Source organism: Protopterus annectens, chromosome 7.part0 (assembly GCF_019279795.1).
Source record: "Protopterus annectens isolate FY-2018-M chromosome 7.part0, PAN1.0, whole genome shotgun sequence".
Taxonomy (NCBI): domain Eukaryota; kingdom Metazoa; phylum Chordata; order Ceratodontiformes; family Protopteridae; genus Protopterus; species Protopterus annectens.
Window position 1 is genome coordinate 1,202,426,422 of NC_056739.1, and position 25,152 is coordinate 1,202,451,573.

The window sequence follows — 25,152 nt, forward strand, 5'->3', positions numbered from 1 at the left end:
TGGGGGGGCTGAGGCTGCTGGCGCATTTGTGGGTGATGCCCCTTCCTTGGGGAATTGAAAGCTTGTATTTGGTCTTGGGAAGAGGCAAAGCTGTGCCACTCCCATTAATTTGTGGAACCTCTTATGGGTGAGTAGAATACTGTTTCAACCTGCCTGCTAGGATATTGGATTTCCGTGGGCTATACATTGCTATTAGAGAGTGGTAAGATATTATCCATTGCTACACTCAAGGCCTCTGTACAATGGATAAGGTGCAGCTACTCCCTGTTGATGGCACAAACTGCCCTGTGAGAGGGAAGAGTCCTGAAAAGCCTGCAACTCTGAAGTGCTGTCATCTCCATTATATTGATGTGAAGACTGTCCTCTATTTGGGACCATCTGCTTTGGATGGTCTTTCTTTGATGCCCCCTACCCCAGTTAGGAAACATCCACGGTCAATGTAGGTTGGGGGGGGGGTGAAAGGGTGTCCTTGTAGAACATGTGGAGATTCCAGCCACTACTGTGCATTCTGCAAATGTTTTAGTAATACTTAAAAACAGGTTGTTTTCTGATTGACCATTGAAGCACCCACATGTAGAGTCTGGCTAGGTTTGGTGTGATAGAGGCTGCAATTTATTCCAGAAGTTGAAAAATGTTTTGCTAGTGGCTTCTGGAGGGATGAGACCTTCTGAGATTGGTGAAACAATGTAACTCTTGGTAGTGGGAGCCCTATCTGAAGTCTTGTGTCCAGGAGTGCTCTGAATTCTATTGACTTGACTGGAAGTGATTTTTTACATTCACTGTAAATCGGGCTGTACAATGTTTTAGCAAGGATTCTCTGGCTTGAATGAGTAGATTGATGGTAGGGATAGTGATGAGCCAGTAATTCAAATATGGGAATTCACAGAAACCCTGCAGTTGTAGATAACTGCCACTATTGCCATGCACTTGATAAATATACAGGGAGCTGTGGTGAGACTAAAGGGCAGAGCTTTGAATTGAAAATTTGTTCCCAGACAGAAGCAAAGATACTTCTAGTGCCTGTCCTTTATAGTAACACATTCTGAACATCAAGCACATTCAGTCATTCTTGATACAGGAAGAATGGACTGAACTGTGACTATCTGGAATTTCATTTACTTCAACACACTTGTTCAAGTGGCTTGGGTCCAAATTGGCCTTATGTACCCATTTTTCTTTACTCAAAGATTCTTTTTAGTGCCAAAGTCTGGATCCTTTCTGGTCAGACATCTTGGATGCCTTTCTTAAAAGCTTCAGTTATGAAGCAGCTTTCACCTATTGAGGGTGAAATATTTAATTATTTTTGGGCATTGAGGAAGGACATAGAAGGGAATGCAATACTCTGTACATTTGTTTTGAGTGGTGGACATCCAGGTTGTTAGGTGCAGGGATAAATGCCCACCAATTGTCTCTAGTGCAGAAGTCTGGCAACCATTCAGGAGAGCTGGAAAGCCTTCCCAAGAGGTTACCTCTGAAGCCCTGGTTTTGTGGGTTACATTTGCTCCTTTGGCAACATCCATTACAAGAGTCCCCCCCCCTATATAGGGGGGGGCTCTTTCTCCAGAAGAATCAGCTGCATATCCCTAGAATTTATGAAAAGCAACTTTTGCCTGCCTTCTGGTTATTGGAGAAGATCCGTGGTGGGTGGAGAATTTGATCATATCAGATGGGAATTTACCATTCTTACTACTTTGGATCTCAACCTTGGACCAAAAGGTTGATCCATTGTGTGTGGGGTATTACCAAAGTATGTCTTGAAATGCTGTGCAAAGTCACAACTGCATCCATGTATGCCTTATGAAAATACCTGTGCTGCCTGCTCTAGACACACCCTCTTACTAGTGATAAGGCTCAAAGGTACTAGATGGGGGACTGTAGGGTAGCAAACAAAATTTTCTTTGATCTGCAAGGTCTTAAGACATTTGGTGATTTTTTCCTTTGTCATATCCCTCTGGAAGCTTATAACAATGCCAAGTAATTAAGTGTGCACACTAAGTAGGTGAGGTATAAACATGCTTCCCATTCTGTCTAGTGCATATCCATTCCCTGTTTGGTTAATGGGCAGACAACTTTAACATGTTTGTTGGTGGCGGACACCACGACCATGGAATCCACTGTGGATACCTTGCTCCAATGGGAGCCCTTTAGAAGCAACCAGAAATTTGTCTGGTTTCTTGAATAGGCTTAGCTGTTTGCTTCCTTCCATGCCAGGAAGGGATAAGGTCTGTTATTTTCTGTGGAGACCACCTAAGAAGATGGCCAGAACTAAAAGCCTCCAGTAAAACTAACTCTTCAGGTGAAGGCACTTAAGTCTGACCCTTTGTCTGAAGCTTGAAATCTGAGACTTCAAAGGGGGGGGGTGTCAGCCTCTGGGAGAGGCTTCTTCAGTAGTAGGGATTCCTCAAGAGACTAGTGTTTCTTTCACTTGTTTCCTGTGTACCTCTTCTGTTGGTTCAGGAGAGGACTCTGAAGCTAACCTACTCTCTCCTAGGAGGACTGACTTGAGGTTTTTGGGAACTGGCTATACCAGCAGGACAGAGTATTTCTGTGCCTGTGGGAATGGTTGGATCAGATTTAGAGGTAGTCTATTATCTAGGTTGAGAATGCACTCTCAAAAGCCTCTAATGCAGAGCTCAACACTGATCCAGGAGGCCTTGCTATAGGAATAAACACTTAAGTGGCTCAAATCTAGATGTAGTTCAGCTGGGATCAGAGGCTGACACGGGAGCTGAACTCTAGCACTGAGGCTTCTGGAGGAACTAACAGGGTCGGGTTGAACTAGAGGTCTTCAAATCCATCAGTGTACACTTTTGGTTCAATTCAGACAGACCTGTTGGTTAACTTGGAACTCCTCTGAGTTTAGATCTGTCCAGGGTGAGAATATAATGGCTCCAATCAGAGGTCATAATGGAGAAGGAGGTATTAAAGTGAGGGGTAGTAGTAGTTCCTCCAGTTCTGACAGCAGCAGGAGGCACAAGGACCCTAAATTGGATTCAGGTCCAAAGAAATCTCCTGCCCACCTCAGCTTTAGTGAGGTTCCTGGTAAACCTGACTTAAGAGGTAGAGAAGGATCTAGAATGGTAAAGTATCTCCTGCAAAATTGGAGATTAGAGCCTGGGGAGATGGGATCCAGAGAGAACCTAGGTGTTGTATGGGATTCTAAAATAGAATTTGAGGAGCATTGGCTCCAAAAGTTTGGAAATTTTAGGCGCCAGAACAGTTAAGGGGATCTGATCCACAGATATTTTCTTGGCAGTGTTTAGAATTTTTCCTTGTTTGAATCCCCCTCTTGATTTCTCACCTTTTTGGATGGAGGAAGCAGCAGACATCCCTGATCAGAAGGTTTGTCGCCTGTGGAAGTCTGAAAGAGCCCATTGAAAATTAGTTTTTCTCCTTTTAATGGCGTGTTGACTAAAAGCCTTTAAAATGGAGACCATGTCCAGGTGCAATTGTCCTAAATAGTATCTCAACTTGTGCATGTCAGTTTGGGAGCTTGTCAGCAAACTATACACTTAAAAGCCTGAAGGCTTATTTACTATCCTAGAAGGGGTAGAGGCAGACAAAAATATCCTTTTTAAAGAAAGGAAATTGGCCTAAAGAAATTTGTCATATCTTTAAAATCTCAAAGACGGAGATGCAAGAAAAATTGAAAGTGGGGAGAATATGCTTGAAATGTTACTGAGGGTGAGATGTACGTAATACAAATAGAAGTAGACTCCAAATGTTTCAAAGAGAATCTGCCGGTCTTTCACAAGCCCCAAGATTCATCAATTGCTTATGACCGCAAACGCAGTCATAGATAGCGGTCTACGTAGATTATGGATAAGAGGAGCCTGAGCACGGTTTACAAATCTTGAAAGTGGCTGAAGTCTGATAAAGGGTCTTATTGAAACGCACTGAATGGATGGAAAAGACATCTGATCTAAATGTTTTAGAAAATTTAGTCATTGGGTCTCTGAAGCCGTCTAGTTTTGATTACTTTAGCCACAGGTTTGTCATCTTAAGAAGGCAAATGTATGTATAGCAAAAATGCAAGATTTATGGGAAAAGTTTCCATGCTGCTTAAATCTTGGACGACTATAGTCTTGCTCTGAATATTAAGACTTTAAATGCATGAAAGGAAATGTTCAATGAGTAGCGCCCCCCCCCCTCCCTCCCCAGAGTACTGCTTTATGGACTGAAAATGGCATGGTAGCTTAGCAGAGCTCTTGTGATTTTCGGAGACTCAGGATATTCTTTGTTTCCATATTTTTGTGGTGTAATGGCACTGAGCTCTGTAGAATCTGCTCACTTAGAAATATTTTGTTTTGCTTTCCCTTTTGACTTCCAGTGAACTAGCAACAGTTTTCCAGGTGGTTAAAGCCCGAGTCTAAATGTGACCAGAGGCTTTTGTCACCAGAGGCTTTTGTCAGCTTGTCAAGGAATTTGAATGGCAGTTTATGCATAATGTCAAAACTCTGCCATACAAGTCTGCTTTGATGCTGTGAAAGTTACCTGTAGTGTTAATTTTAGTGAAAGACCAAAAAGATTTGAAAAACCTTTACAGAAATCCCAGCATTGCTCTCCTTAGAAAAGTTTATGGGAAAAATTAAATTCCATCAGTTGCTAAATTTCTTCTGTTCTGGATTTTTATAGCATGTATTGTACGTAAATTCAAGTCACAAAACTATTTAGGATTTTTAGCAATGCATTAAAGCTTTTGTTACTGTTTGAAGATGTATTTTTCAAGCCTGTAGTGGTTTTCCATCTATTGAAATGGGATGCAATTTCTCAACTGTAATCTATTTAGTAGTACTACTGTCATAGGTTTTAGAGTTTAATTTCTCACAGCATGAGGATCGACTTGATTTAAAGTCAATTTAAAGACTTTTCTAGCTTGCATTTCTTCTACAGGACAAAGTGAGTGCAACCCTCAAAATTGGGTGTTCAGTCCTGCTTCACTTTGGAGTGTAGGAGCTTGGAACAGGACTTTACTTTTGGGATTCCCCATCCATCTGTTTTATGTAAATGAGTGGTTTGCTTTTAATTGCATCTGCTGGGTCTTTTTTCATCTGCATCAGATCTTTCATTTTACATTTTTCAGTCAAAGGAGGCAACCGTTCTAGAATACTGCTTTTAACATCATGCATGTGAATTATACAAAGGTTGGTGCGTTGCCCTTCGTAAACTGAGCAGCTTGGGGTCACTGAATGGAGGTGCCTTGTAGAATAGACTCTTGAAACAAAACATTGCAGGAGTATGATGTAGTATGTTAAGGCTTCAGTTTCATTAGTTTGGACAACATCCTTAATGAAGGTGCATTTACTCTAGTTCATTCACTTTCAAGGCATTGAAATTGTGGAATACACTGTTCAGAAGTAGGGGCAGCCATTCTGTTCTACAAGCTTTAAGACAGACTCGTTGCTGTTCATCTCAGGATCATGCCAGTTACAAGCAAAATGTAGAAGGCTTATCCTTTGGGCCATACTGGATGCAAGTATGGAGGATTGTGGTCAGATTTCAAATTTCAACAATGTTTGAGACATGGCTGTCTCTAGAACTCATGGCTTTAAAAACTGCATACGATTTTCTGCTGTTTGGCAGAGTAAAGCATTTAATATATTTAATCTGCTTTACCTTCTGCAGTGGTCTGTCCATAGTGTGACACCTGATCTTAATGGTGCTTGGATGTTAACTTTTTGTTAAACACCCCTAACAGCTTAAGATCAGGTCTTGCACTATAATCATTCTTAACTTTTTCCAAGATTTCAAAACATATTCACTGTTCCAACCACTTGCATAAATGTTAGTTGTGGAAGTGACTTGTTCAGTTGGGTCTAGGACAGGATTTGGATAATGTGGTATATGGCATGCAAGGGAACTTTGCTAGTTCTCCAGTAACTGATAACCCTTTGGCAGCATGACAAGACCAGTTTAAGTTGCAGCTTTGAAATCCATTGAGTAAATGAAATGTCTCAACTGTCCCAAAATCTTAGTACTCTAACCTTGGATGTTATTGTCCACCTCAATAATTAGTCTTTTTTGGCAGAGATACGAAGCTTCTTGTAATGTTCCCAAGCTGGGCCAGTAATCAAGGAGCCGGAATCCTTATCACTGACACTGGAGAGGGACTTTCACTTGAAATATAAATGGATACATTCAGTATTTCCAGATGCAAACCTCTCTGCCTAAAGCTCAATTTCCCTTAAGAGCGAGGACAAGCGCAATTTCCCTTGAGCACACGGGATGCGCTCTCAGCCTGGAGTCTGGGTGTTGGTCACTCCCCAGTCATGCTCCCCACTGTCACTGTGAAACCAGAGTTTCATGCTCCTGCCCAAAGTAGTGGACACTTCTTTGAAATTTAATTTACACACGCACCCATACTTGGGAAAGGCTGGCACAGATTACAAGCTCTACCAGCTCTGTCCAGATTATAAGGCAGATTCACTGCCACCAGTCAGTTGCTGTAACTCTCTTAAAAGCTACCAGACTATACTGAATGAAATTAATATTAATACAAATGGTATTGTTGACCAAACAGCAAGGCTTTCAGGAGTGGCCAGACTTGTCACTAAATATGTGCAAATACTCATACCTTCTAAAAAGGACCAGCCACAATGAAAAGTTTAAATATTTAAAAGAAAATATTAAAATCTGATGTGAATTTTCATCTGTTTTCTGTTCCAATCCTCTGAACCAGTCCAGTCGTTTTACAGCATGCACCAGCCAAAAAATCTGTTTACTTTCAATGCCCCTCTCCCATTTACCTCAGATATTTGCCACATTTGTAGTAAGATGAATCAGCAAAGACTTCTCTCGCAGCTAAGTAAATTTTAAAATACATTAGTCTGTCTTAGTTTCATTCTCATAAAACTTTAGTTTTCTTGTTTCTACCCTTTTCCTCTGTTTCCATACCTGTTGGTATTTTCCTACCATCAGTGGAAGTCTTTCCTCTCTCCCTTACTCTACCATTTTGGTAGTTCTTTCTACCATTGTTGGTAGAGCTCCCTTTTTTTGATTCATGTATGGCGTGTTGACTTCTTTGCCACTTGTCAAAATGGCAAGTCTAAGGGTATGACTAGTTTTAAGCAGTGCCAGGACAGCGGCTGAGAAATGCCTCACTCTGGGCATTCAGCTTGTGCATTGTCTAGGTGCTCCTCATTTAGACATTGAGTATTCTGCCAGGTCTTTGGTACTAAGGCCTTGATAGAATGGCAAAATAAGCTCATTCTTGGAGCTTAAGTCCACATAACTTTATCCAAGGCTGACAAGTCTCTAAGACCGCTGGTTCCAAAAGCAGTGCCTTGGTGCCAATGTCTCCACTGGCACAGAAGCAAAAGTCTCCTCCTGTTGGTTCCGAAGCTCTCTGAACCAGATTTCTTCTTTGGCACCAGTCACTTAAGTGCCTTTAGCACAGACTTCATCAGCACTAGCTCCTGCACCAACACCTCAGTCAGCACAGGCCAACATATTTCTGTACTCCAACAGGTCATCCCCTTCGGTGCCAAAAAATGATCTGCTATATACACCCAGGATGAAATATTCCCCTTCCACTGAGCCCTTCTGTGGGCAACTTCCCAGTCCCTTTCTAGAATGGCCAAAATCTCCTTCTGGTTTCTGCTTGCTCCTCCAGGACTCTTAAGAGGTTGATGTGGTGAGATTGGTGGACCAGCTCCTCATGGCAAGGATCTCTTCCCAACCCCACCTTCCTCCTGGGGCAAGGACTTTTCTCCCAAAACTCTGGCTATTCCTTCTGACCTCTTCTGAGGCTTTACAGCTTACCCACTCTGACTATTCTGGTTCCTATTGCTCCAGCATTGACTGCCCCCTTGTCTTCAGTTCCAGACTCTGCTTTGATTTCCTCTGTTCCTTCTGAACAGATGCAGTGCTGAGATCCTGGCTCTGCTGTTGGGCCCAAGAGGTTTGAGGTGACTTATTATGAGTCCTTTCCTCTTGGGACTCTGGCAGCTGAGGGTCTTTCCTTGCCTCTGGCCTTGGAGGTTGATCTCATGAGGCAAGGTGTGACCCCAGTTCCAAGTTTCTCTCTGTTCTGGGTTGCCATCCCTCCTTTGAGGGAGGGGAAGCCCCTTTCCAGGCTATGGAGAGGGCATTGGCCTCTGCAGGTTCTCAGGTGGCTTGTACTGTACTGGACTTTCATCCCTGACCGTCTTACCTAGGAGCTTCCACCAACCTCCGCATCCAGGCAGTGAGCTCCAAGATTGCAAGATCTTCCAACTGAGGACCACCATTCTTCCAGGGCCTCCTCAGTCTCCTTGAGGAGCCTCCTTGGAAGAAAACATGCAAGAGGAAACATCTGAACTCCTGAAGTCTGTCACTGAGGACACTGATTTTGATGACTGGGAGGGATCCCTGGTCAATCCCAGGTGTCTCCTTTGGAGGAAATCTTGATCCTTAAACAAAGGGGTTACTCCAAAGACCCTACCTCCTGAGGAGTTTGTGTACTTGCAAGTCTTTGGTCCTCCCATCTACTTCCTGGGTGACCCCTACCACGGACTCATTCTAAATTGATCACTCAGCGGGCTTGGAAATCTGACTCCATAGAACTGATTCCCTGGAGACCAGATAAGATGCTTTTGGCACCCAAGGACCACCAATATTGGGCTAAAGGGCTAGCTGTAAATGCCATGGTGGTGGCCACCAAAACTCAGAGAAGAGATCCTCTACATCCCCAAAGCAGAGAGTCTGGAGTGATGGACAGATTTGGAAAGCTTGTCTATGCATAATCTACCTTCGCCTCAAGGTTCTTCAATTTTGTCACATTTTACTAGGCTCCAGAGGGATCTGATAAAGGAACTGACACCCTAGCAGGAGCTGTATACGAGGTCCATTTCCATCTCTTCCAAAAGGCTTAATTCACATGCAGTTGAAGGGGTGACCAGGTCAGCTGGTTCAGGTTTTGCTGTTGGACAACATGTCTGGATGTGCCTGAGTTTGCAGAGCCATTCAAGTCTTCCTTCATCAATGCTCTCTTTTTGACTAATCTTACTTCGTCCCCAATGTTAGAAACTCTAGCCAAGTGTGAGGTTGGGAAGACCCTATCTGCTGTGGGCATATGGTTTTCCACCCCCAGTGATCCTATGCTAGGAATCTGAGTGGAAATGTGGTCCCAAAAATCCCAAGGGCCTCTCCAAGGCATATGCAGTGAGATCTCCCATCGGGGCAGAAGGGGAAGCTATAATGGACACTGATCCCTGAGGCAGAGGTGGCCTGCAGAATCAAGGTTTAAGACACTTTCCATGTACAGTCCTACCTCTGTTAGCAGTCAGGGGAAAACCTTCTCTGCATGTAAAAGCCTGGTGGCAGATAACCCCAGATGTTTGGGTGCATAGAATTACCAGAGGTTATTCTATCCACTTAGCACTTTATCCCAGACCAAGTCTCCCCAATGTTCCATCCAACTGGAGAGATTAATGCCAAACAGTAGACTGGAGACCTATACTGGATCTCTACATTCTAAATGAATTTGTTCAACAGTCCAAATTCTGGATGGTCAATGTTCAGTCTATACTTTCCCTTTTGGAAGAGAATGATTGTGCTCTCTAGACCTTAAATATGCATGCTACTGCATAAAAATGGACAAGTGCTCAAAAGGTTTCTCCACTTTGGCTCCGAGATGGTCATCGTCAATTCAGAGCACTGCCTTTTGGTCTCCCCACAGCCACCAGAGTGTTCAAATTTATGGTAGCAGTGACAGCTCACTACACTGCATGGATTCTGGGTATTTACAAATTGGCTCATCACCACTCCCAGGCATCTACTACTAGCAACAGAATTCACTTTGTATTTGTTCCTGAGCTTGGGAATCAGTCAAGCTCAACTAAACCCCTTGCAAGATTAAAATTCATAGGAGCTCATCTGAACACAATTTCTGGCATAGCATCTCTTCCCCCAACACAGATTACAGAAGATAAAATCCCCAAGTACATCCCATTCTTTGCAAAAATAAAGCTCTAGCGCTTCTGGTCCTTTAAACTTTGGGGTCCATGGCAGCGACCATTACTCTAGTTCTATTAGTGAGGCTCCACATGCAGCTACTACAATGGCTTCTAGCATCACAATAGTCTATTCTAACCCATCCAATGAACTACCCTATAATCGCCAGCTGCTCCAAAAAAGACCTAGATCCTGGTGGATGGAATCCATGGAAATCCTATTAGGCCCCTGAACCCAAGGCCATAGTGACCACGGATGCCTCCCAGATGGGGGGGTATTTAGGAGGAATGATCCAAGGCACTTTGTCCCCAATAGAGGCCAACCTACATATCAATGTCCTGGAGTTGAGGGCAGTGTTTCTAGGGTTGCAAGGCTTTCAATCTGTCCTCCCCCCTCAGGACAATTGTGATCTGGTCAGACCTGTTTGGGATCTGGTACATCAACAAACTGGGAAAACCAAGTCCGACCCCTTGTGTCGAGAGGCCCTGAGTGTGGAAATTGGCAATTTCCTCCAACAAATTTCTGATGACAAAGCACATGCTGGGGAGTTCAAACGTGATAGTGGACAAACTGAGCAGATGCATTCTGCTGCCTCAAGTGTCTCAATCCTGAGATAGTGTGGAGGATTTTTCATCACTGGGGCGAGCCTTGCTGCAACATTTTTGCATCACCCCAAAATGAGTGCAAGAGCTACTTTGCCCCAATTCCCTCTCAGGGGAGTCACCAAGGAATGCTCTTCTTGATTGGCCCCTGGGTCTCCTCTATGCCTTTCCTCCTTCCCTCTAATCCCACTTTTTCTCAAGAAAGCAGCCAGGTTGAGAGGCAAAGCGATGGTCAATGCACCCTATAGGGCTCGACAAATTTAGTTCCCCTCCCCGTGGCTTCGCCTAGTTCACCATCCATGGATTCTGGACAGACCTGCTGTCCCCACCTCTGGGACTGGTGCACCACAACCTTCAAAACCTCAGACTGACAGCCTGGTTCCTCCAGTTTGGCTAGTTGCCAGGCATAAAGATATATACCTACTCTGGTGCGGAAAATTCTTCTGGCTTCCCATAGACCATCCACCGGGAAACTTTTTACTTTATGTATGGTGAAGATTTTGAATCTGGGCATATCTTGAAGCTTTCTTTGCTCTTGTGGAGAGTTCTAGAATTTCTAGCCATCCTATTTGGTCAAGGGGCCTCCACCTCTACAGTCAGTCCAAATAGCTATTTCTAATTTCCATAATGGTTTTGGGGGACCTTCCTCTAATTTTTCAGACTATGTAAAGTGTTCCTCAAAGGAACTTTGCACTTGAAGCCTCCATTTAAAGAATACCTATTGCCATGGGATTTGACCATTGTTCTCCAGTCTCTGGTGCTTTCCTCTTTTGAGCCTACAGTAACATGTGATCTGGAGTTTTTCATGAAAAATGCTTCCTCATAGCTATAACGTCAGCAAGATGAGTTTGAGATGCAGGCCTTGAGCTCAAAATACCCAGGGCCTTAAGCTCAAAATACCCTTACATTTTTACGATAGTTTCACTTGGAACCAATCCATCCTTTCTTTCAAAGGTAGTCTGAGTCCAACATTAATTAAACCATAGACTTGCCTGTTTTCTTCCCAGTTTTTCCAACAAAGGCAAGTATTGTCTCCATTGTCTGTATGTTCAGACAATTTATCTCAACAGAACTAAAGAATTTAAAAAATCAGAACAGTTTTTCTCCAACCCAACTTATGGAAGTTTGGAAACCTTGTCAAAATGGATAAGAGATTGTATTGTATAATTTCAAATTATCTGCACCAGTGGGAGTGCATTCCACCAGGTCAATAGCCACTTCATCTGTTTTCCATTCCAAAGCTTCCATGAATGACATGAGCAGCAGCTACATGGACTACTCTACATACCTTTATCACTCCTTACTAATTGGATCTGGTCTCCAGGGGAAGAGTTTCCTTTGGTTCTCAGGAATATCCTTCCATAGGGCCACACGGGCTCTAAAGTAGCTGGGGACTGTCCCAACAGTCAAGAATAAATGAAGACTGACATCAGGCAAAGAACTGTTCTTGCCATAACATTCCACCTGTCTTCATCTATAATTGGTATCCCACCCTCCTTCCCTCTCCTGTGAATTCTTGGAGGAGTGAACTCTTGTCCTTGGTGCAGTGTTAGGGTTCACCTTGGAAATGGCTTCTTCATATGGGCTTATGGTTCTTCTGGTTTTCTACAAGTCTGTAAACTGAGGTAAATGGGAGAGGGGCATTGTAGGTAGACTGTTGGGTCACGAGATTTTTGGCTGGTGTGAACAGTTTAACAAGCCAGAAAGGTTCCAAGGATCTGAAGACACCCAACAGTCAAGAATAGATGATAGACAACACAGATGGAATGTTATGGTAAGACAACTTTATATCTAGCTACAGTAAACAGTTTCAGTGACCATTAAAAATAACACTGGTAGAAAGTTTCACACTGTTATAGAAAAAACAGTACTTCTAATATCACTATTCTCCCTGTTTGTTACTACAGCAAGGCAAGATGTGGGTGAGTTCTTTTGTCAGATCCAATGCAGAATGCTGAGAGAACTCCTAGTAACGTCTAAGTTTTGCCTTACAGAATTACATCACACCTGGTCATCTAACTGTGTCCCATGCCATCACCAACACTAGAAGCTGACTGGATTTTATCACCTTGTGTTACCATACAGCTTTGCTCAGATCTTCTAGAAGTCATAAAGCCATTTTAACACTAAGGAGCTACTAAGCAAGGCTTCTTCCAGATATTACATCTGTGGGATAACATCTTTATGGCTTAAACTGTAAATTAACTTAATTTCATATATGTTTTAGTTTGCTGCAGCTGGGCTGTGATTAATCTCTGCTCTGTCGGTATCCTCAAACATTTAATTTGGTTACAATAATGCATGTACATTTCTTTTCAGCAGGGCACACATGCATTTTAACACAAGCAAACCTCACAAATGCTTTTTCAGCACAAGCATCTGTACAAATCAGTTTGATGTACAAAATTACCTATAATCTACAAAACTCCAGCCATGCTGGCACATGTCACCCAACCACCACCCTACTTCTCCTGGCATGGCTGGCAGTACCACCCATCATCACACTTCTGTTAAGATTAGACTTGGTCTTTGTGGAATTTCACCCTTGCTTGTGACGGAGATGCTTAATCTTGAGACCATATTAGTCTGAGGCCCAAAAAGCCATCTAAACTCATTTGAATGTGGTGTGCTGAAAGCTGTGCAGTGCAGGAAATTTTCATATTTTCTGTAATTTTAAGTTGTTGCTGTGCAGACCAAACCTTTTATCTTAAGGTGCAATTACAGTAACTTTAGGCAAGGAAGCCCAGCACCCTTTGTTTTGTGATAGACTCCCCTATTCATAAAAAGCTCCATATATGCAGTGGACTTCAAACTGGAGAAACATTTTCAGCATTAATTTGCTTTACTGCATGCTTACGAGTACTTCTGTTGGAGGTTGATAGAAGCCGGTTATGTCTGCCATTTCAATGACAGATTAGACAATGTCTGACTTGATTCGTGCTTCTGAACTAGACTCTTCGTAAACACAACTAGATTAAATTCTTGTAGTTATTTGGATTTTTTCCTAATTTCTGAAGGGGAGTGGATTGACTTTACTAGCTTGATCCGTTTTCATTTACAGAATGGGGAGCCGATCTGCTTTCCACCAGACCTGTAATTTGTTATATTAATATTGAGGGGTAGCAGAGTTTAGCAGCATTCTGAGTAAGCTGTGCCTAGGGGTATGCATCTTTCAGGCACCATTATGAATTTCACTTTACTGTGTGATTTTTCTCCTTGCTTTGAGATCCCTCACCATTTGCAAGTTGCCCCTTCACTAAAATATTTAATCAGCATGTCTGCATTATAGTGGGAATTTACTATGCCTAATTGCATAAATTCCTTTCTGGTGCTGCTTGGTCATTTTGAGCTGAATTGTTTTTATTGATCTATCTTGTCATGTACTCCCTAAATGCAGACCATCTTCCAGGCCACCTTTCCTGACAAACCTGTAGGAGTTCTAGTCATGCAAATACTTAAAGTAACTTAAATGTTAATGTTTTAGACTAGAATAGCAGTATGTTTTTGTAAATCAGAAGCTGGGATGTCCAATATGTTTTGCAGTCTTCCCTGCAGACTTAACCACATGACCATGGAATCAACAAACAGGCTCCTTTTTGGGTTTTTGACAAAGTACAAACATGCAGGTGTACTTTTTGTCTCCATTAGTTCTGTGTACAGAAAACATGATTCACTTCCTCTCGTCTCCTTATCTCTTGGCATGCTGTTAGCGCGGTCATCTTAAGGGCAAGAAAATCGGGCTAAACATACATTTACAGAGGAAAAATAAACACGTGAAGGGAATCAATCTGGTTAAAAACGGAATAGGGGAACAACCCTTGTTTCCTCCTTTTTATTATAAAGTACATGATCACATGACCTGTTGACCTCTCTACACCGATGTCTGCGTAAGAGCGCACACACAAATCATTAACTCTATTATTGTAAGCCCAACACCCCCACTTGTTCTTACGCTGTATACAAATACATTAAGAACATATTTTGGATAACTTTTCACATTCCAAATGCATAATATAAGATAGTCTTGATTTTCAATTTTGTAGCAGGTTTAGTAAAGATATCTGCAACCATGTCATTTGGGCAATATTAAATGTTTATTTTGTCATTGTGCTGATCTAACAAAATGATACTTAATGTAAACATGTTTACATCTCTGATGGCTTACTGGATTTTGACAAAGCGATCGCTCCTTGATTGTCCTCAAATATTGTTACTGGCACACATTTACACAATCCGTTCCACTCAGCAACTGCACAAGTTACAAACTCTCCTGTGTTGTCGCTGCCAATGCCATGTACTCTGTGGCAAGCCACAGTTTGTTTCTTTAATTTCCATGAAATAGGCCCATCTCTGTTGAGGCTAAAGCAATAACCTGTTGTACTATGCCTATCATTTTGATCTGTTGCCCAATCTGCATCACTGTAGGCTACAAGCTGAAGTTTTTCACTTTTCTTGTAACAGCTCTCTGTCCAATGTACCTTTTAAGTACCTTGGCACATGTTTGGCGATTGTTAAATGAGATTCACTCGGTTGTAACAAATATTGTGAAAGTTTACTTACAATCCAGCTAAGATCAGGTCTTGTGTATGTCATAACCTATATCAAACTACCCACAGGCTCACAATATTTTCTCGAGTCTGTAGACTCACTGCCACATTCAAAGTTTTTTTGTTCAGAAGGGGTACTTCTTACTTTACAATTAGACATCACAAAAATTCTTGAAATTTGGCGTGTACCTCTTTTGGTTCATCTTTACTTCACCACTGTTCTGGGTAAAGTCAATGCCTAGAAAATGTCTTGGCTTTCCCAGATCTTTTTAAATTTAGCTTTGAGCATTTCTTTTACATCGTTCAGTGATTCATTGTCACCAGTTGTAACAAGATCAACCCATATAATTAGGACAGTTTTCTCATTTTCAGCTTGTCTAGTGTATACACAGTGGCCTGCCAGGTTTTGGATAAAACCATTTTCACAGATAATCGTGCAGCATTTTGTTCGTTATGTCCTGATTCGTTTCAATCCGTACAATGACAGTTTACAAACCAGTTCATCATTATTTGATTTTCAAAACCTTCAGGTTGCTCCATATACACCTCAGTCAATAGGCACATGTAAATAGGCCATTTGTACTCTAAATCATATTGAGCTGCCATCTGCATTAGACTTTGTACAGATGTCATACTTGCAGTTGGTGCACATTTTTCATTGTCTATACCAGCAACTTGACTGTAGCCTTTACCCACATTATCTGGCTTTGTAAGTCTCTGTATTATCTGCATTGTCTTTTACAGTGAAAACCCACCTACCCCCCACTGCATTTTTATCTTCTGGCAGTGTGGTGAGCGCGAATGTGTTTTCCTTTAAAGAGTTCCTCCTTCATAGCTTTGACCCACGTCTGAGTTAGATGAAGTCATGGCCTCTAAAGCTCTGTGGTGTTGCATATTAGTCTGTAATAGTCAACATCAGCTGTGATGTAATCGTAGTTTTCAACTTTACATTCACAGTCAAGTATGCAGGTGGTTTTCCCTCTTGGAGTAGTGTATCCTGCCTTTTCTCTGTCTTGTGTCTCCATTTATTGTAAATGCAATGTGATTTACTTGCATTTCTTTTATGATCTCACAGTCAGCTTTTGATTCTGACTTAACATGCACACTTCTGGTATTAACATCTTCATCACTTCTGGGTCTGTCTGAATCTGGCATTCTGAATCGAACCTCAGGGCAGACTCTTACTAAACCTCTTGGTAACCAAAAAGCTAGAGCTTCTCCCTTACCCATAATGCACCAACCCTTAACATTCCCCAGCTGTCTGCCATTTTTCGCACAAGATGTGGTCAGTCGTAGCTCTCAAGTTTCGACTGTTAGAAAATTAAAAATTTTTAAAGAAAAACTTCCACTCATTTCTGGTTATACAACTGGTCATGAACATTCAAAAGAGCACGCCGATAGGTCAATCCAACCAGTAAGCTCATAAATAAATCCAGCATAAGCCAACAGGAAGTCCAACTGCCAATGCATCATTGAGTGGCTGGAAAAAAGATGGTCACTTTATGGTTTTGAACAGAAAGTAAAAACCCAGACCCCCCCCAGAGTCAAAAAGCTTTTAATTAAAAAAATCCAAGGACTCTGAGACTCCCTGACTACATCAGAGTTGCCAGTCAAAGTCTGTAGTCCAACTTCCCACAAAAAAAAGTTACAATGCACAAAATCCAGACTAAGTACATAAAATGCCATTCAGCAGTCATAAGGCACACCTCAACCTATAGCGAACTCAAAGTCATTTTCACAATTACTCCCATAGCCTATCCAGTGTACTATTCCTAGCACTCCTGATTAAATATATACAGAAAATGAACTTTAGAGTAACAAAAAGCTGCAGGCTGTTTCAGAAACAAGAATTCCATCTCATCATACAAAAAAAACTGCACTCATTAGCATTATATCTAAAAGCTGGTTCGCACTGATGTACTGCGTAAGCAATTAAATTTGTTGGCCAGAGTTCCATATATGGTAAAACCCAGTAAACACCAACAAACATTTCAGACTGTCTAGCTAACCTTGTTATAGTCCGAGATTTCTTCCGCTGATGGCACTAACCATACATATTCAAGATGAAGATGAGGCTGTGTCACATTCTAACTAGGCCATCCTTAAACATACATCTTCAGCTGCAAAGATGGAACTGCTTATGCAACACAGCCAGAATCATGCATGCTCAAAGTCAGCAAGCCATAACCTTCACCTCCATTACTGCCATAAAAGTAGTTTTCAATATTCCTCTCCAAGACTGCATCTTTATACAGCATGGATGCTAATCAGTGATGGACCAAGAAAGCTACTCTGCTATTAGAATTTCATAACACCTGACTTCACTCAACACAAGCTACTTAACACACCACTGTAAACTAAAGAAATGAACTCACCACAGTAAGCACCCGAACTACCATTGGTGTCTACCATTTTCAGTATCACATGGCCAGTTACAGTACCAGTTTCTCCAGTAATCCCCAGTTGACACGGCAAGACAGTTGGAAGAGATCAAAAGCAGGACACTATAGTGTGAGGTAAAAAATCCTAAGTGGTCAAGGATCCTGATCTTGCATGAACATGCCACGTCCCTTCAGGCACTTATCTAAGGAAGATGTGATTGCACTTGCATTAGAGATTTGTTACCAGAATACACCAATAGGTCTTTCTAGATTTTCCATTTTTACTGCAGAGCCTTCCATCTTTGTCTTACCCTACATACTTAACTTTTGCATGCGTGCCCTAGTAAGATTTTAAATGCACAATTAAACAGAGTTGAACTTGTTCCAAGTGTTGGTACAAATCAAGACTTCTGAATTAATCAGAAGCCCACAAGAGCATGACAGTATTTCCTTTCATATTATTAGATGCCTCAGTGCAACCTGAGCCAAAGGTTAGCAAGACAGTTTTCTGGCAAATTAGTATGGTGCACACTCCACACAAAGCCAAGCTCCCTTTAATGTCTGCAACTAAAGACTGCAGAATCCACACACACAGGAAAGTCAGCAGGTAGCAAAGACGACTGAGGGACCTATTTTTGTATTGCTTCACTAACTTCTTTGCAATGTGCCAATCCTTGTGCTCGAAAGTACAGTTACATAAAATCTTGCCAAGACAGTAGATGTCCTCTTCCTTGTTGCAGTATTTTTAACATGAGGGAACCCTGAAAAGGGTGACCCAATGTCTGGAAGTATACTAAAGTCTTTAGCTCTGTGCTGTACATAACATGTATGCTCCTCACACAAGGTATAGGGCATAAAGAGGATGTCTGAAGTATCACCAGAACTGAGCCCCAGGAGGAACACAAGCCCTAGGATACCAGAGGATAACATCCACAGGAAGAGACCAGGGGGAAGAGGGAGCAAAAAGTGCAACAGTGAACAGGACATATAATGTTATGGCAAGGACTTTACACAAATGTTGTGTCCTTACTGTGTCCTTCCTTTTCACTGCTGCAGTAGTCTTAATGATGGAAAGTGCAAAAGCTCAGGAAGAAAACAGGGAGGAAGGGACAGCAGAGCCTTCTAGGAGCCCAAGAAGAATGGCCCTAACAAAACTAGCCAACTCTGGATAAGACACCCAACTTGCAATGCTTGGCAAAAGTATGCACCAAAGACCAGGTAGCTGCCTCAAGGGCATTAATCCAAACCTTTGGGGAAAAAAGCACCAGAAGCCACAGCCCTAGTAAAGTTAAGCCTTAGCCACAGAACAAGGGCACTTACATGAATAACAAAAAATGGCTTTAGAATCCAAGAGGAAATAGTCTGCTTTGAAACCACTAAACCTAATGATCTAGGATGAAAAACAGAAAGCTGATCAGATTTCCTAAAATTTTTTTTGTCAAAATAAAATCAAAGTTATCCATGCCCATCCAAAATGTGGAACACCACCTTACTAGCAGATTGTGAAGGGAAAAAAGTGGGCAAATTAACAGACTAAGACCTCATTCACCTCCTTGGGCATAAAAGGACTGGTATGAAGGCATTCTGCCCTTATGAAAATGTAAACGGAGGAACAGCCATAAGGGCTTGAAGCTTGAACACCCATTAATCAGATGTAATGGACAACAAAAAAACAGTTTTGACCAAGAACAATGCTGTAAGGAAGCTGAAGGCTCAAAAGGAATAAAGATCAATTTCTCCAAAATAAAATTAAGATCCGAGGAAGGAACAGGCTTCCGGGGAGGTCTCATGAAGGACACCTCTAAGAAACTGTTTGGCTTTGAACCTAGAAGCCAAAGGAAGAGTTAACAGGCAGACTAGCAGAAATAGCCAACAGGTGGACTTTAATAGAATACCAACCCAGCATTGAGCAATTCACACAATTGAAAGGATCATCCACCATAAATGGGTCCAACTTAAGACACTAAACTGAAAATTTCCATTTGGACTAGTAATGGGTTTCCTGGCCTCCTGCAGAACCTGAAGCACATCCTCAGAAGAAAGGTGCATATAGAGAATCAAAATCCTATCACCCAGTGTCAGTTCAACAGTGGGTGTGTGGGGGGGGGGATGAGAGATCCCCTGTCTTGTAAGACCATCCATCCTGTGGGGCAAGGGCAGTCATCATGACTTTACCCAAGTGCAGAACAGGGAACCAATGCTGTCTGGGCCAAAAAGGAAAGGAACCAGAAAGATTTTGGGAGCATCCTGTCACAGGAAATTTGGAATGAGAGGAAGGGGAGGGAAGGCATAAAGAAACATCCCCTCCTATAAAAAAGACAGGGCATCTACTTTCCAGGCCAGAGGACATGGAGTCTTAGCACAAAATTGAGGAAGCTGCCTGTTCAGAGGCGGCGGTGGCAAAGAGGAAAGGTGGATAATGTCCAGAAACGCATCCTTGTGAAGCATCCACTCATGAGATTGTGATATGGACCTGTTGTGATATGGACCTGCTCAGGGAGTCTGTCACAATATTCAGACTTGAAGGAATGTGCAGCCCCTGAAGAGTGGACTTGGTACTGAATTGCTAGCTCCCAAACCTGAAGTGCCAATCTGCAAAGATAGGACCTTGTTCTCCCTTGTTTGACATACCACCACAGACCTTTATGGGCCCTAGAGAAGACAGGATGGAAAGCAGTTGGGGCCAACAGAAGAGCTCTCATCTCCTTGATATTGATGTGCTCTCTCTGTTGGTGAGGAGACCAAAGGCCTTGCACTTTCAGGTTCCCCAAGGAAGCCTCCCAGCCCCCATCTCTGGTATCTGTGAACAGCTGAGAGGGAAGCAGGGGTTGAAAGAGAAGCCCTGGATTCAAAGCCATTTGATGAATCTACCACTGAGACATGGAAGCAGCAGTATTGAAAGGTGTAGAGGATGACTATGTTGAAGCCAAATTGACTTTAGATACCACTGAAACTTCCTCATGTGCAGTTTAAACAGAAGCATAGGGATGGTGGATGCCGTGAATCTAGAGCCCTCAAATTCCCTGGCAGAAATCAAGGCCAGAAGAAGAAAGGACTGAAATAAGAAAGTCAAAGCTTTTGGAAGAGGCTAGGATGCTAGCATAGGAACAGTCTGGATCCTGCATCCCAGAAAAACATGATCCCATGACGGGGACAGGGAGGACTTTTGAAATTTGCAGTGAATCCCAGGCTTTGCAACACAGTGATGACCCACTGAAGGTGCTGTAAAAGAACCCCTGGAGAGGAGGCTTGAATAAGCAGGTCGTCATCTAAAGAAAGATCTGAATGCCTTTGAGTCTGCAAAAAGCAATCCCAGAAGGCATTTGGTAAATACTATTGTGGCAGTAGAGGGCAAAACAAAGAACTGAAAATGCCAGGAAGCAGAGAAACAAACTTCCAGAAAAGGAATGAATAGGGATATGGAGGTAAGCATCTTGAGATCCAGAAAAAATATAACAGCCTGAGGAAGCAGTAGAGGGAACAATGTCTGAAGGGATAACATTCTAAAGGAATGAACGTTCAGAAAAGTCTTCAGGAGAGAAAGATCCAGAATGGGCCTCAAGTGCCCTCTTTCCGCCCTCTTTCCTGGGAACCAAAAACATTCTAGAATAAAATCCCCTCCCCATTTGAGCAGCTGGAACCTTGAATAGCTCTGTGAATCGAGACTGAAGCACCTCTGGAAAGAGCTCAACTAGTCTTGAGGTGGCCTGATGAATGCCTATGAAAGGGGTAGGAGGGAGAATAGATCGCCAAACAAAGAAACACCCTTGGTGAATGATGGAAAGAACCCAGGAATCCTGGGATATGATTAACTAGACAGGAAGAGAAAATGCGAGAGGAATGTGGCTGGGAAAAAAACTGGATAGTCAGCAACTGTCATCAGAAAGGAAGGTTTCTGAGCAGGAAGGTTCTGTGTAGACTTGGCGGGGGAATCCTCCTCCCAGCCTTTTTGCCTTTAGGATGAAGAAACCGCCTTCTAATGAAGGCTGGTTTATTGGGATAGTTTCTCTGGAAACCAGAAATAAGGCACTTGAAGGTTCATCAGAATAAAATCCACCACTTTGAGCACATGCTGTAAAGTTTAAACATATCCAGAACGCTTTAACTAAATCAGTATTTTCGTCAATGTAACTACTCAGCAGATGGTGCCGTTACCCAGTAGATGGTGCAGTTTCATAATTTTTAACTGGTTTCAACACTTTACAGTTTTATATGACATTCTAAATTATTTATTTATTTATTTTTTTTACACATTTTTAATACATTTTATTCACTTGTAGTCAATGTCTATCGCATATGCTACTTATGAGCATTTATGCTGGTCACAATGATTTTTAGAATTTTCATTTACAGCAGTTCATTTTCATGTATTCAGCATTGTTTTACTGTTTTTAAATGTGAATAGATGGTTAATTAATTGGGGATGGTTGGATTTTTATAAAAGGGGTTGTAGAAGTTGGTGTGCTCATCTGAAGTTACATGGATGAAAATACAGTGATTTAAAGCATTCTGGATGTGTTATTTAAACTTACAGCGTGTGTTCAATAAAGTGGTAGATTTTATTCTGGTGAACCTTCAAGTGCCTTATCGCTGGTTATCAGTACGATTTTTGCACTTCCACATTTTTCATTTATTTATAGTTTCTCTGGAACTTGGGCGCAGGGGAAACAAATGCGTTTCAGGTCCTGTAACTCCTTCCTTTCTTCAGAAGGGACTTGAGCTAATCAGCTGCAGCAGCACCAAACGTTTGCTGTCCAGAGGAGCAACTTAGCATCAATATCAGGCAGAGGATGAAGCTATACCCAGCAGTAGCTCAAAGGAAGAAGGAGCGGCCCTCAAGGAAGCATCTGCAGTATCATAACTACATTTAATGGAATGGCGAGCTACCTGGGAAAAGCCTCCAACAGACAAGACAGGAGCCTATTCCTCAATTAGGAAGGTCAGAAATAACCTGGCAAGCCTGAAAAATATTTGGTTATTGGAGTCTGATAATTAAAAGCATGAAAGGCTAGGGTGGCTGAAATATAAACCTTAACCAACTTATCCATAGTTTTACTGTCCATATCAGAAGCAAGCATCACAGTAGAAGGCAAGACTTTAGGCTTGTCTGATTGCCACAGGTACCAAATGGCCAGTATATGGACATTTATAAAGGAATTTGCAGTCGGGCACTTATAAATCCTTTTTTTTTTTTTTAAAAACAGGGGCAGAGAGTCTGGGGCCAGAGATGTAGAAAAGGCATCCAATAAAGCAGCCAAAACCAGAACAGCAGCACAGGTTCTAGGAGACTATTTGAAGCTCATACCGCCTCTGCATTTCAGAAACTTGGGAACAATCCCATTTAAAGAATTCCCTCATCCTGGCAATGGTATCCCCAAAGGAAAATCTCTAAAGGAGATTTAGGACAAGCAAATTCCCTACTCAGAGCCATAATGCACAGAAGGAATCTGGGTAGAATAGACCAGGGATTTCTCATCAAAATCTTCCTCTGAGGAATCCTGACCCTAGGTCTCATGAGGGGAGGATGACCAAGGAGCCAAAACAAACCCATTGAGAAAGCTCCAGGCCATAAGAGCATCAAAACCCCCTGTGCAAACTTCTGCCATTCACTTTGAGATACTTTAGGAGCAGAGGATAGGTTTCGTCTCTTTTTAAAACAGGGATGTCAACCCTATCAGTGTAGAAGGCTCCAACATCAGCCTACATTCAATTGCACTCTGGACTTCCTCTCTTACCAGTAACCGAGGAACCCCCTCTAGGTACTTCAATCAAAATTAGCCATGGCTCCCCCTGAAAGTCCGAAAGACATCTGCAAGGCCTCAGAGGATGTGCAAGAAGCTGGATCCATGCCAGCCTCCGAACCGGTTGCAGCAGAGGAATCCAACCCAGGAACTGAATAATCTTCCAGGACTTTGCCATCCTAATCAGACACATCTGGTGGAGGAGGCACAGCTAAAACGGACCTGATTTTTTTAGGCCCTCTGAATGCGGCTGACCCTCAGGCCAGAAGCATCCTTCCTGGCATCTTGCTCTAAAAGTATTAGATTTTTTTTTTTTTTTTAAAGACACAGTGAGGGATGAAAGGCGGCTATACAAGGTCTTTGGAACAAAAGCCTGTCATAGTACAGGGAAATATAGTTGTGAGAATCACTTAAACAAAACAAGTACTGCTCGTGATGGTCTTTATGGGGAATCACCCACACTGGCATTTATGCTTTCTGGATGACATGAACCCACACAGCACCAGAAAAACAAAAAAAAAAACACCACAAAGAGGCACTTATCTGAACAGCTAGGTAAACCAGCAACAACTTGAGTGATCAGACAGATCAAAGATGACATTTGGACTGGTGGCAAAGTTCTGAGCCCGATACATCTGGACATCACCTTTATACATTATGCCTTGTATGAGAAGCATAAATGTGACATACAGTATACAGTTGACCTAAAGGCTTTGATATAATAGTCAGATGTTGGGCTGCCCTTGGCAGGGGATCCCTCATGTTACAGTGCAACAGTGAAATGGAAGGACATTACCGAATATACAAAAATGGTAGTGTACAACGGCAGCTGAGCTCCAGATCTGGTTTGTCAAGCTGTTTCTCTCACCTCATTCTTCCTTTTACAACAGGAGGAGGAAAAAGCTACCAAGTACAAACAGGACTTCATTGGTAGTCTACCAAAATGCTTATTACCTTAAGATTAGCCATTCAATGAAGTGTGAAAACCTGCAGAAGACTCAAATAGGACACTGGCTCTAGAATAGATACTGCATCAAAAGTGCAACTAGATTTGCTTGTGTGTGCCAAATATATCATGAGACATCACATATGTATACTTACATTTAAAGAATTCTTTGCTGCTTCAGCCCCAGATCGACTATCAAAAGTAACAAACCCAACAGGCTGGAAAAAAAATAACGCATGTTAACCAATTTTCTTTAGCATACATGCTGTTTGCTGAATTACTAAATTCTATAACATACAGACCTATACTTAGTTGTGCTGTTACAAAGAATGTTAATATTCTGCTTGCCAAAGTTATTGTATGCAAGTCAATTTCAGAAACTAAACGACTGCTTAACCCCCTCCATCTATTTTGCCCCAATTACGTGAGGCTGCAGTTTATGGATTCAAGACTGTAGGAATAAATGATTTGGAGTTGCTTTTGTTAATTTACAAATTAATTACCAAGTACTACATACCCAAAGAGAAAATTCACAAAATTCAGGCAGTGGAATCAACTGCATTTTAAGTGTAAGACTAGAAAAAATATTTTAAACATGCATGATTTCTGCAGACAACCTTTACTATCTGCACACACCAAAAACCCCCATAAAACAATCCAGAAGCTGAAATACTTCAAAGATAAAAAGAAATGTTTGCAGCAAACAGGGTTGCCAGACGTCCCTATTTGGGCAGGACTGTCCCGAGATCAGCAGGCTGAACCAGAGTCCCGCCCTGCCGGTTTAAATCCCGCCCAGCCTCTGCTTTGCTTTTTTTTTTTGATTGGCCCATATACCTGGCATACAGGCCAATCAAAAATCACTAAACACGGAGCTTCTTCTGTTCTGCATTAAACAGAAGTAGCTCCGTGTTTAGCAATTTTTGATTGGCCCGTATGCCGGTATACGGGCTAATCAAAAATTGCTAAAAACAGAGCTACTTCTGCTGAATGCAGAACAGAAGC

At 42.1% G+C, this 25,152-nt stretch overlaps 1 protein-coding gene across 4 annotated transcripts in view; it reads right to left on the minus strand.

The window, feature by feature from the left end:
* The window catches only part of RBPMS2 (RNA binding protein, mRNA processing factor 2), a 536,932-nt gene that overhangs the window by 202,967 nt on the left and 308,813 nt on the right, over positions 1–25,152 (minus strand). For all 4 annotated transcript variants that reach the window (XM_044077820.1, XM_044077818.1, XM_044077819.1 and 1 more), the window contains exon 4: positions 24,306–24,368. In XM_044077820.1, the coding sequence (XP_043933755.1) occupies positions 24,306–24,368 (63 nt within the window). The remainder of the gene's footprint in view (positions 1–24,305; positions 24,369–25,152) is intronic.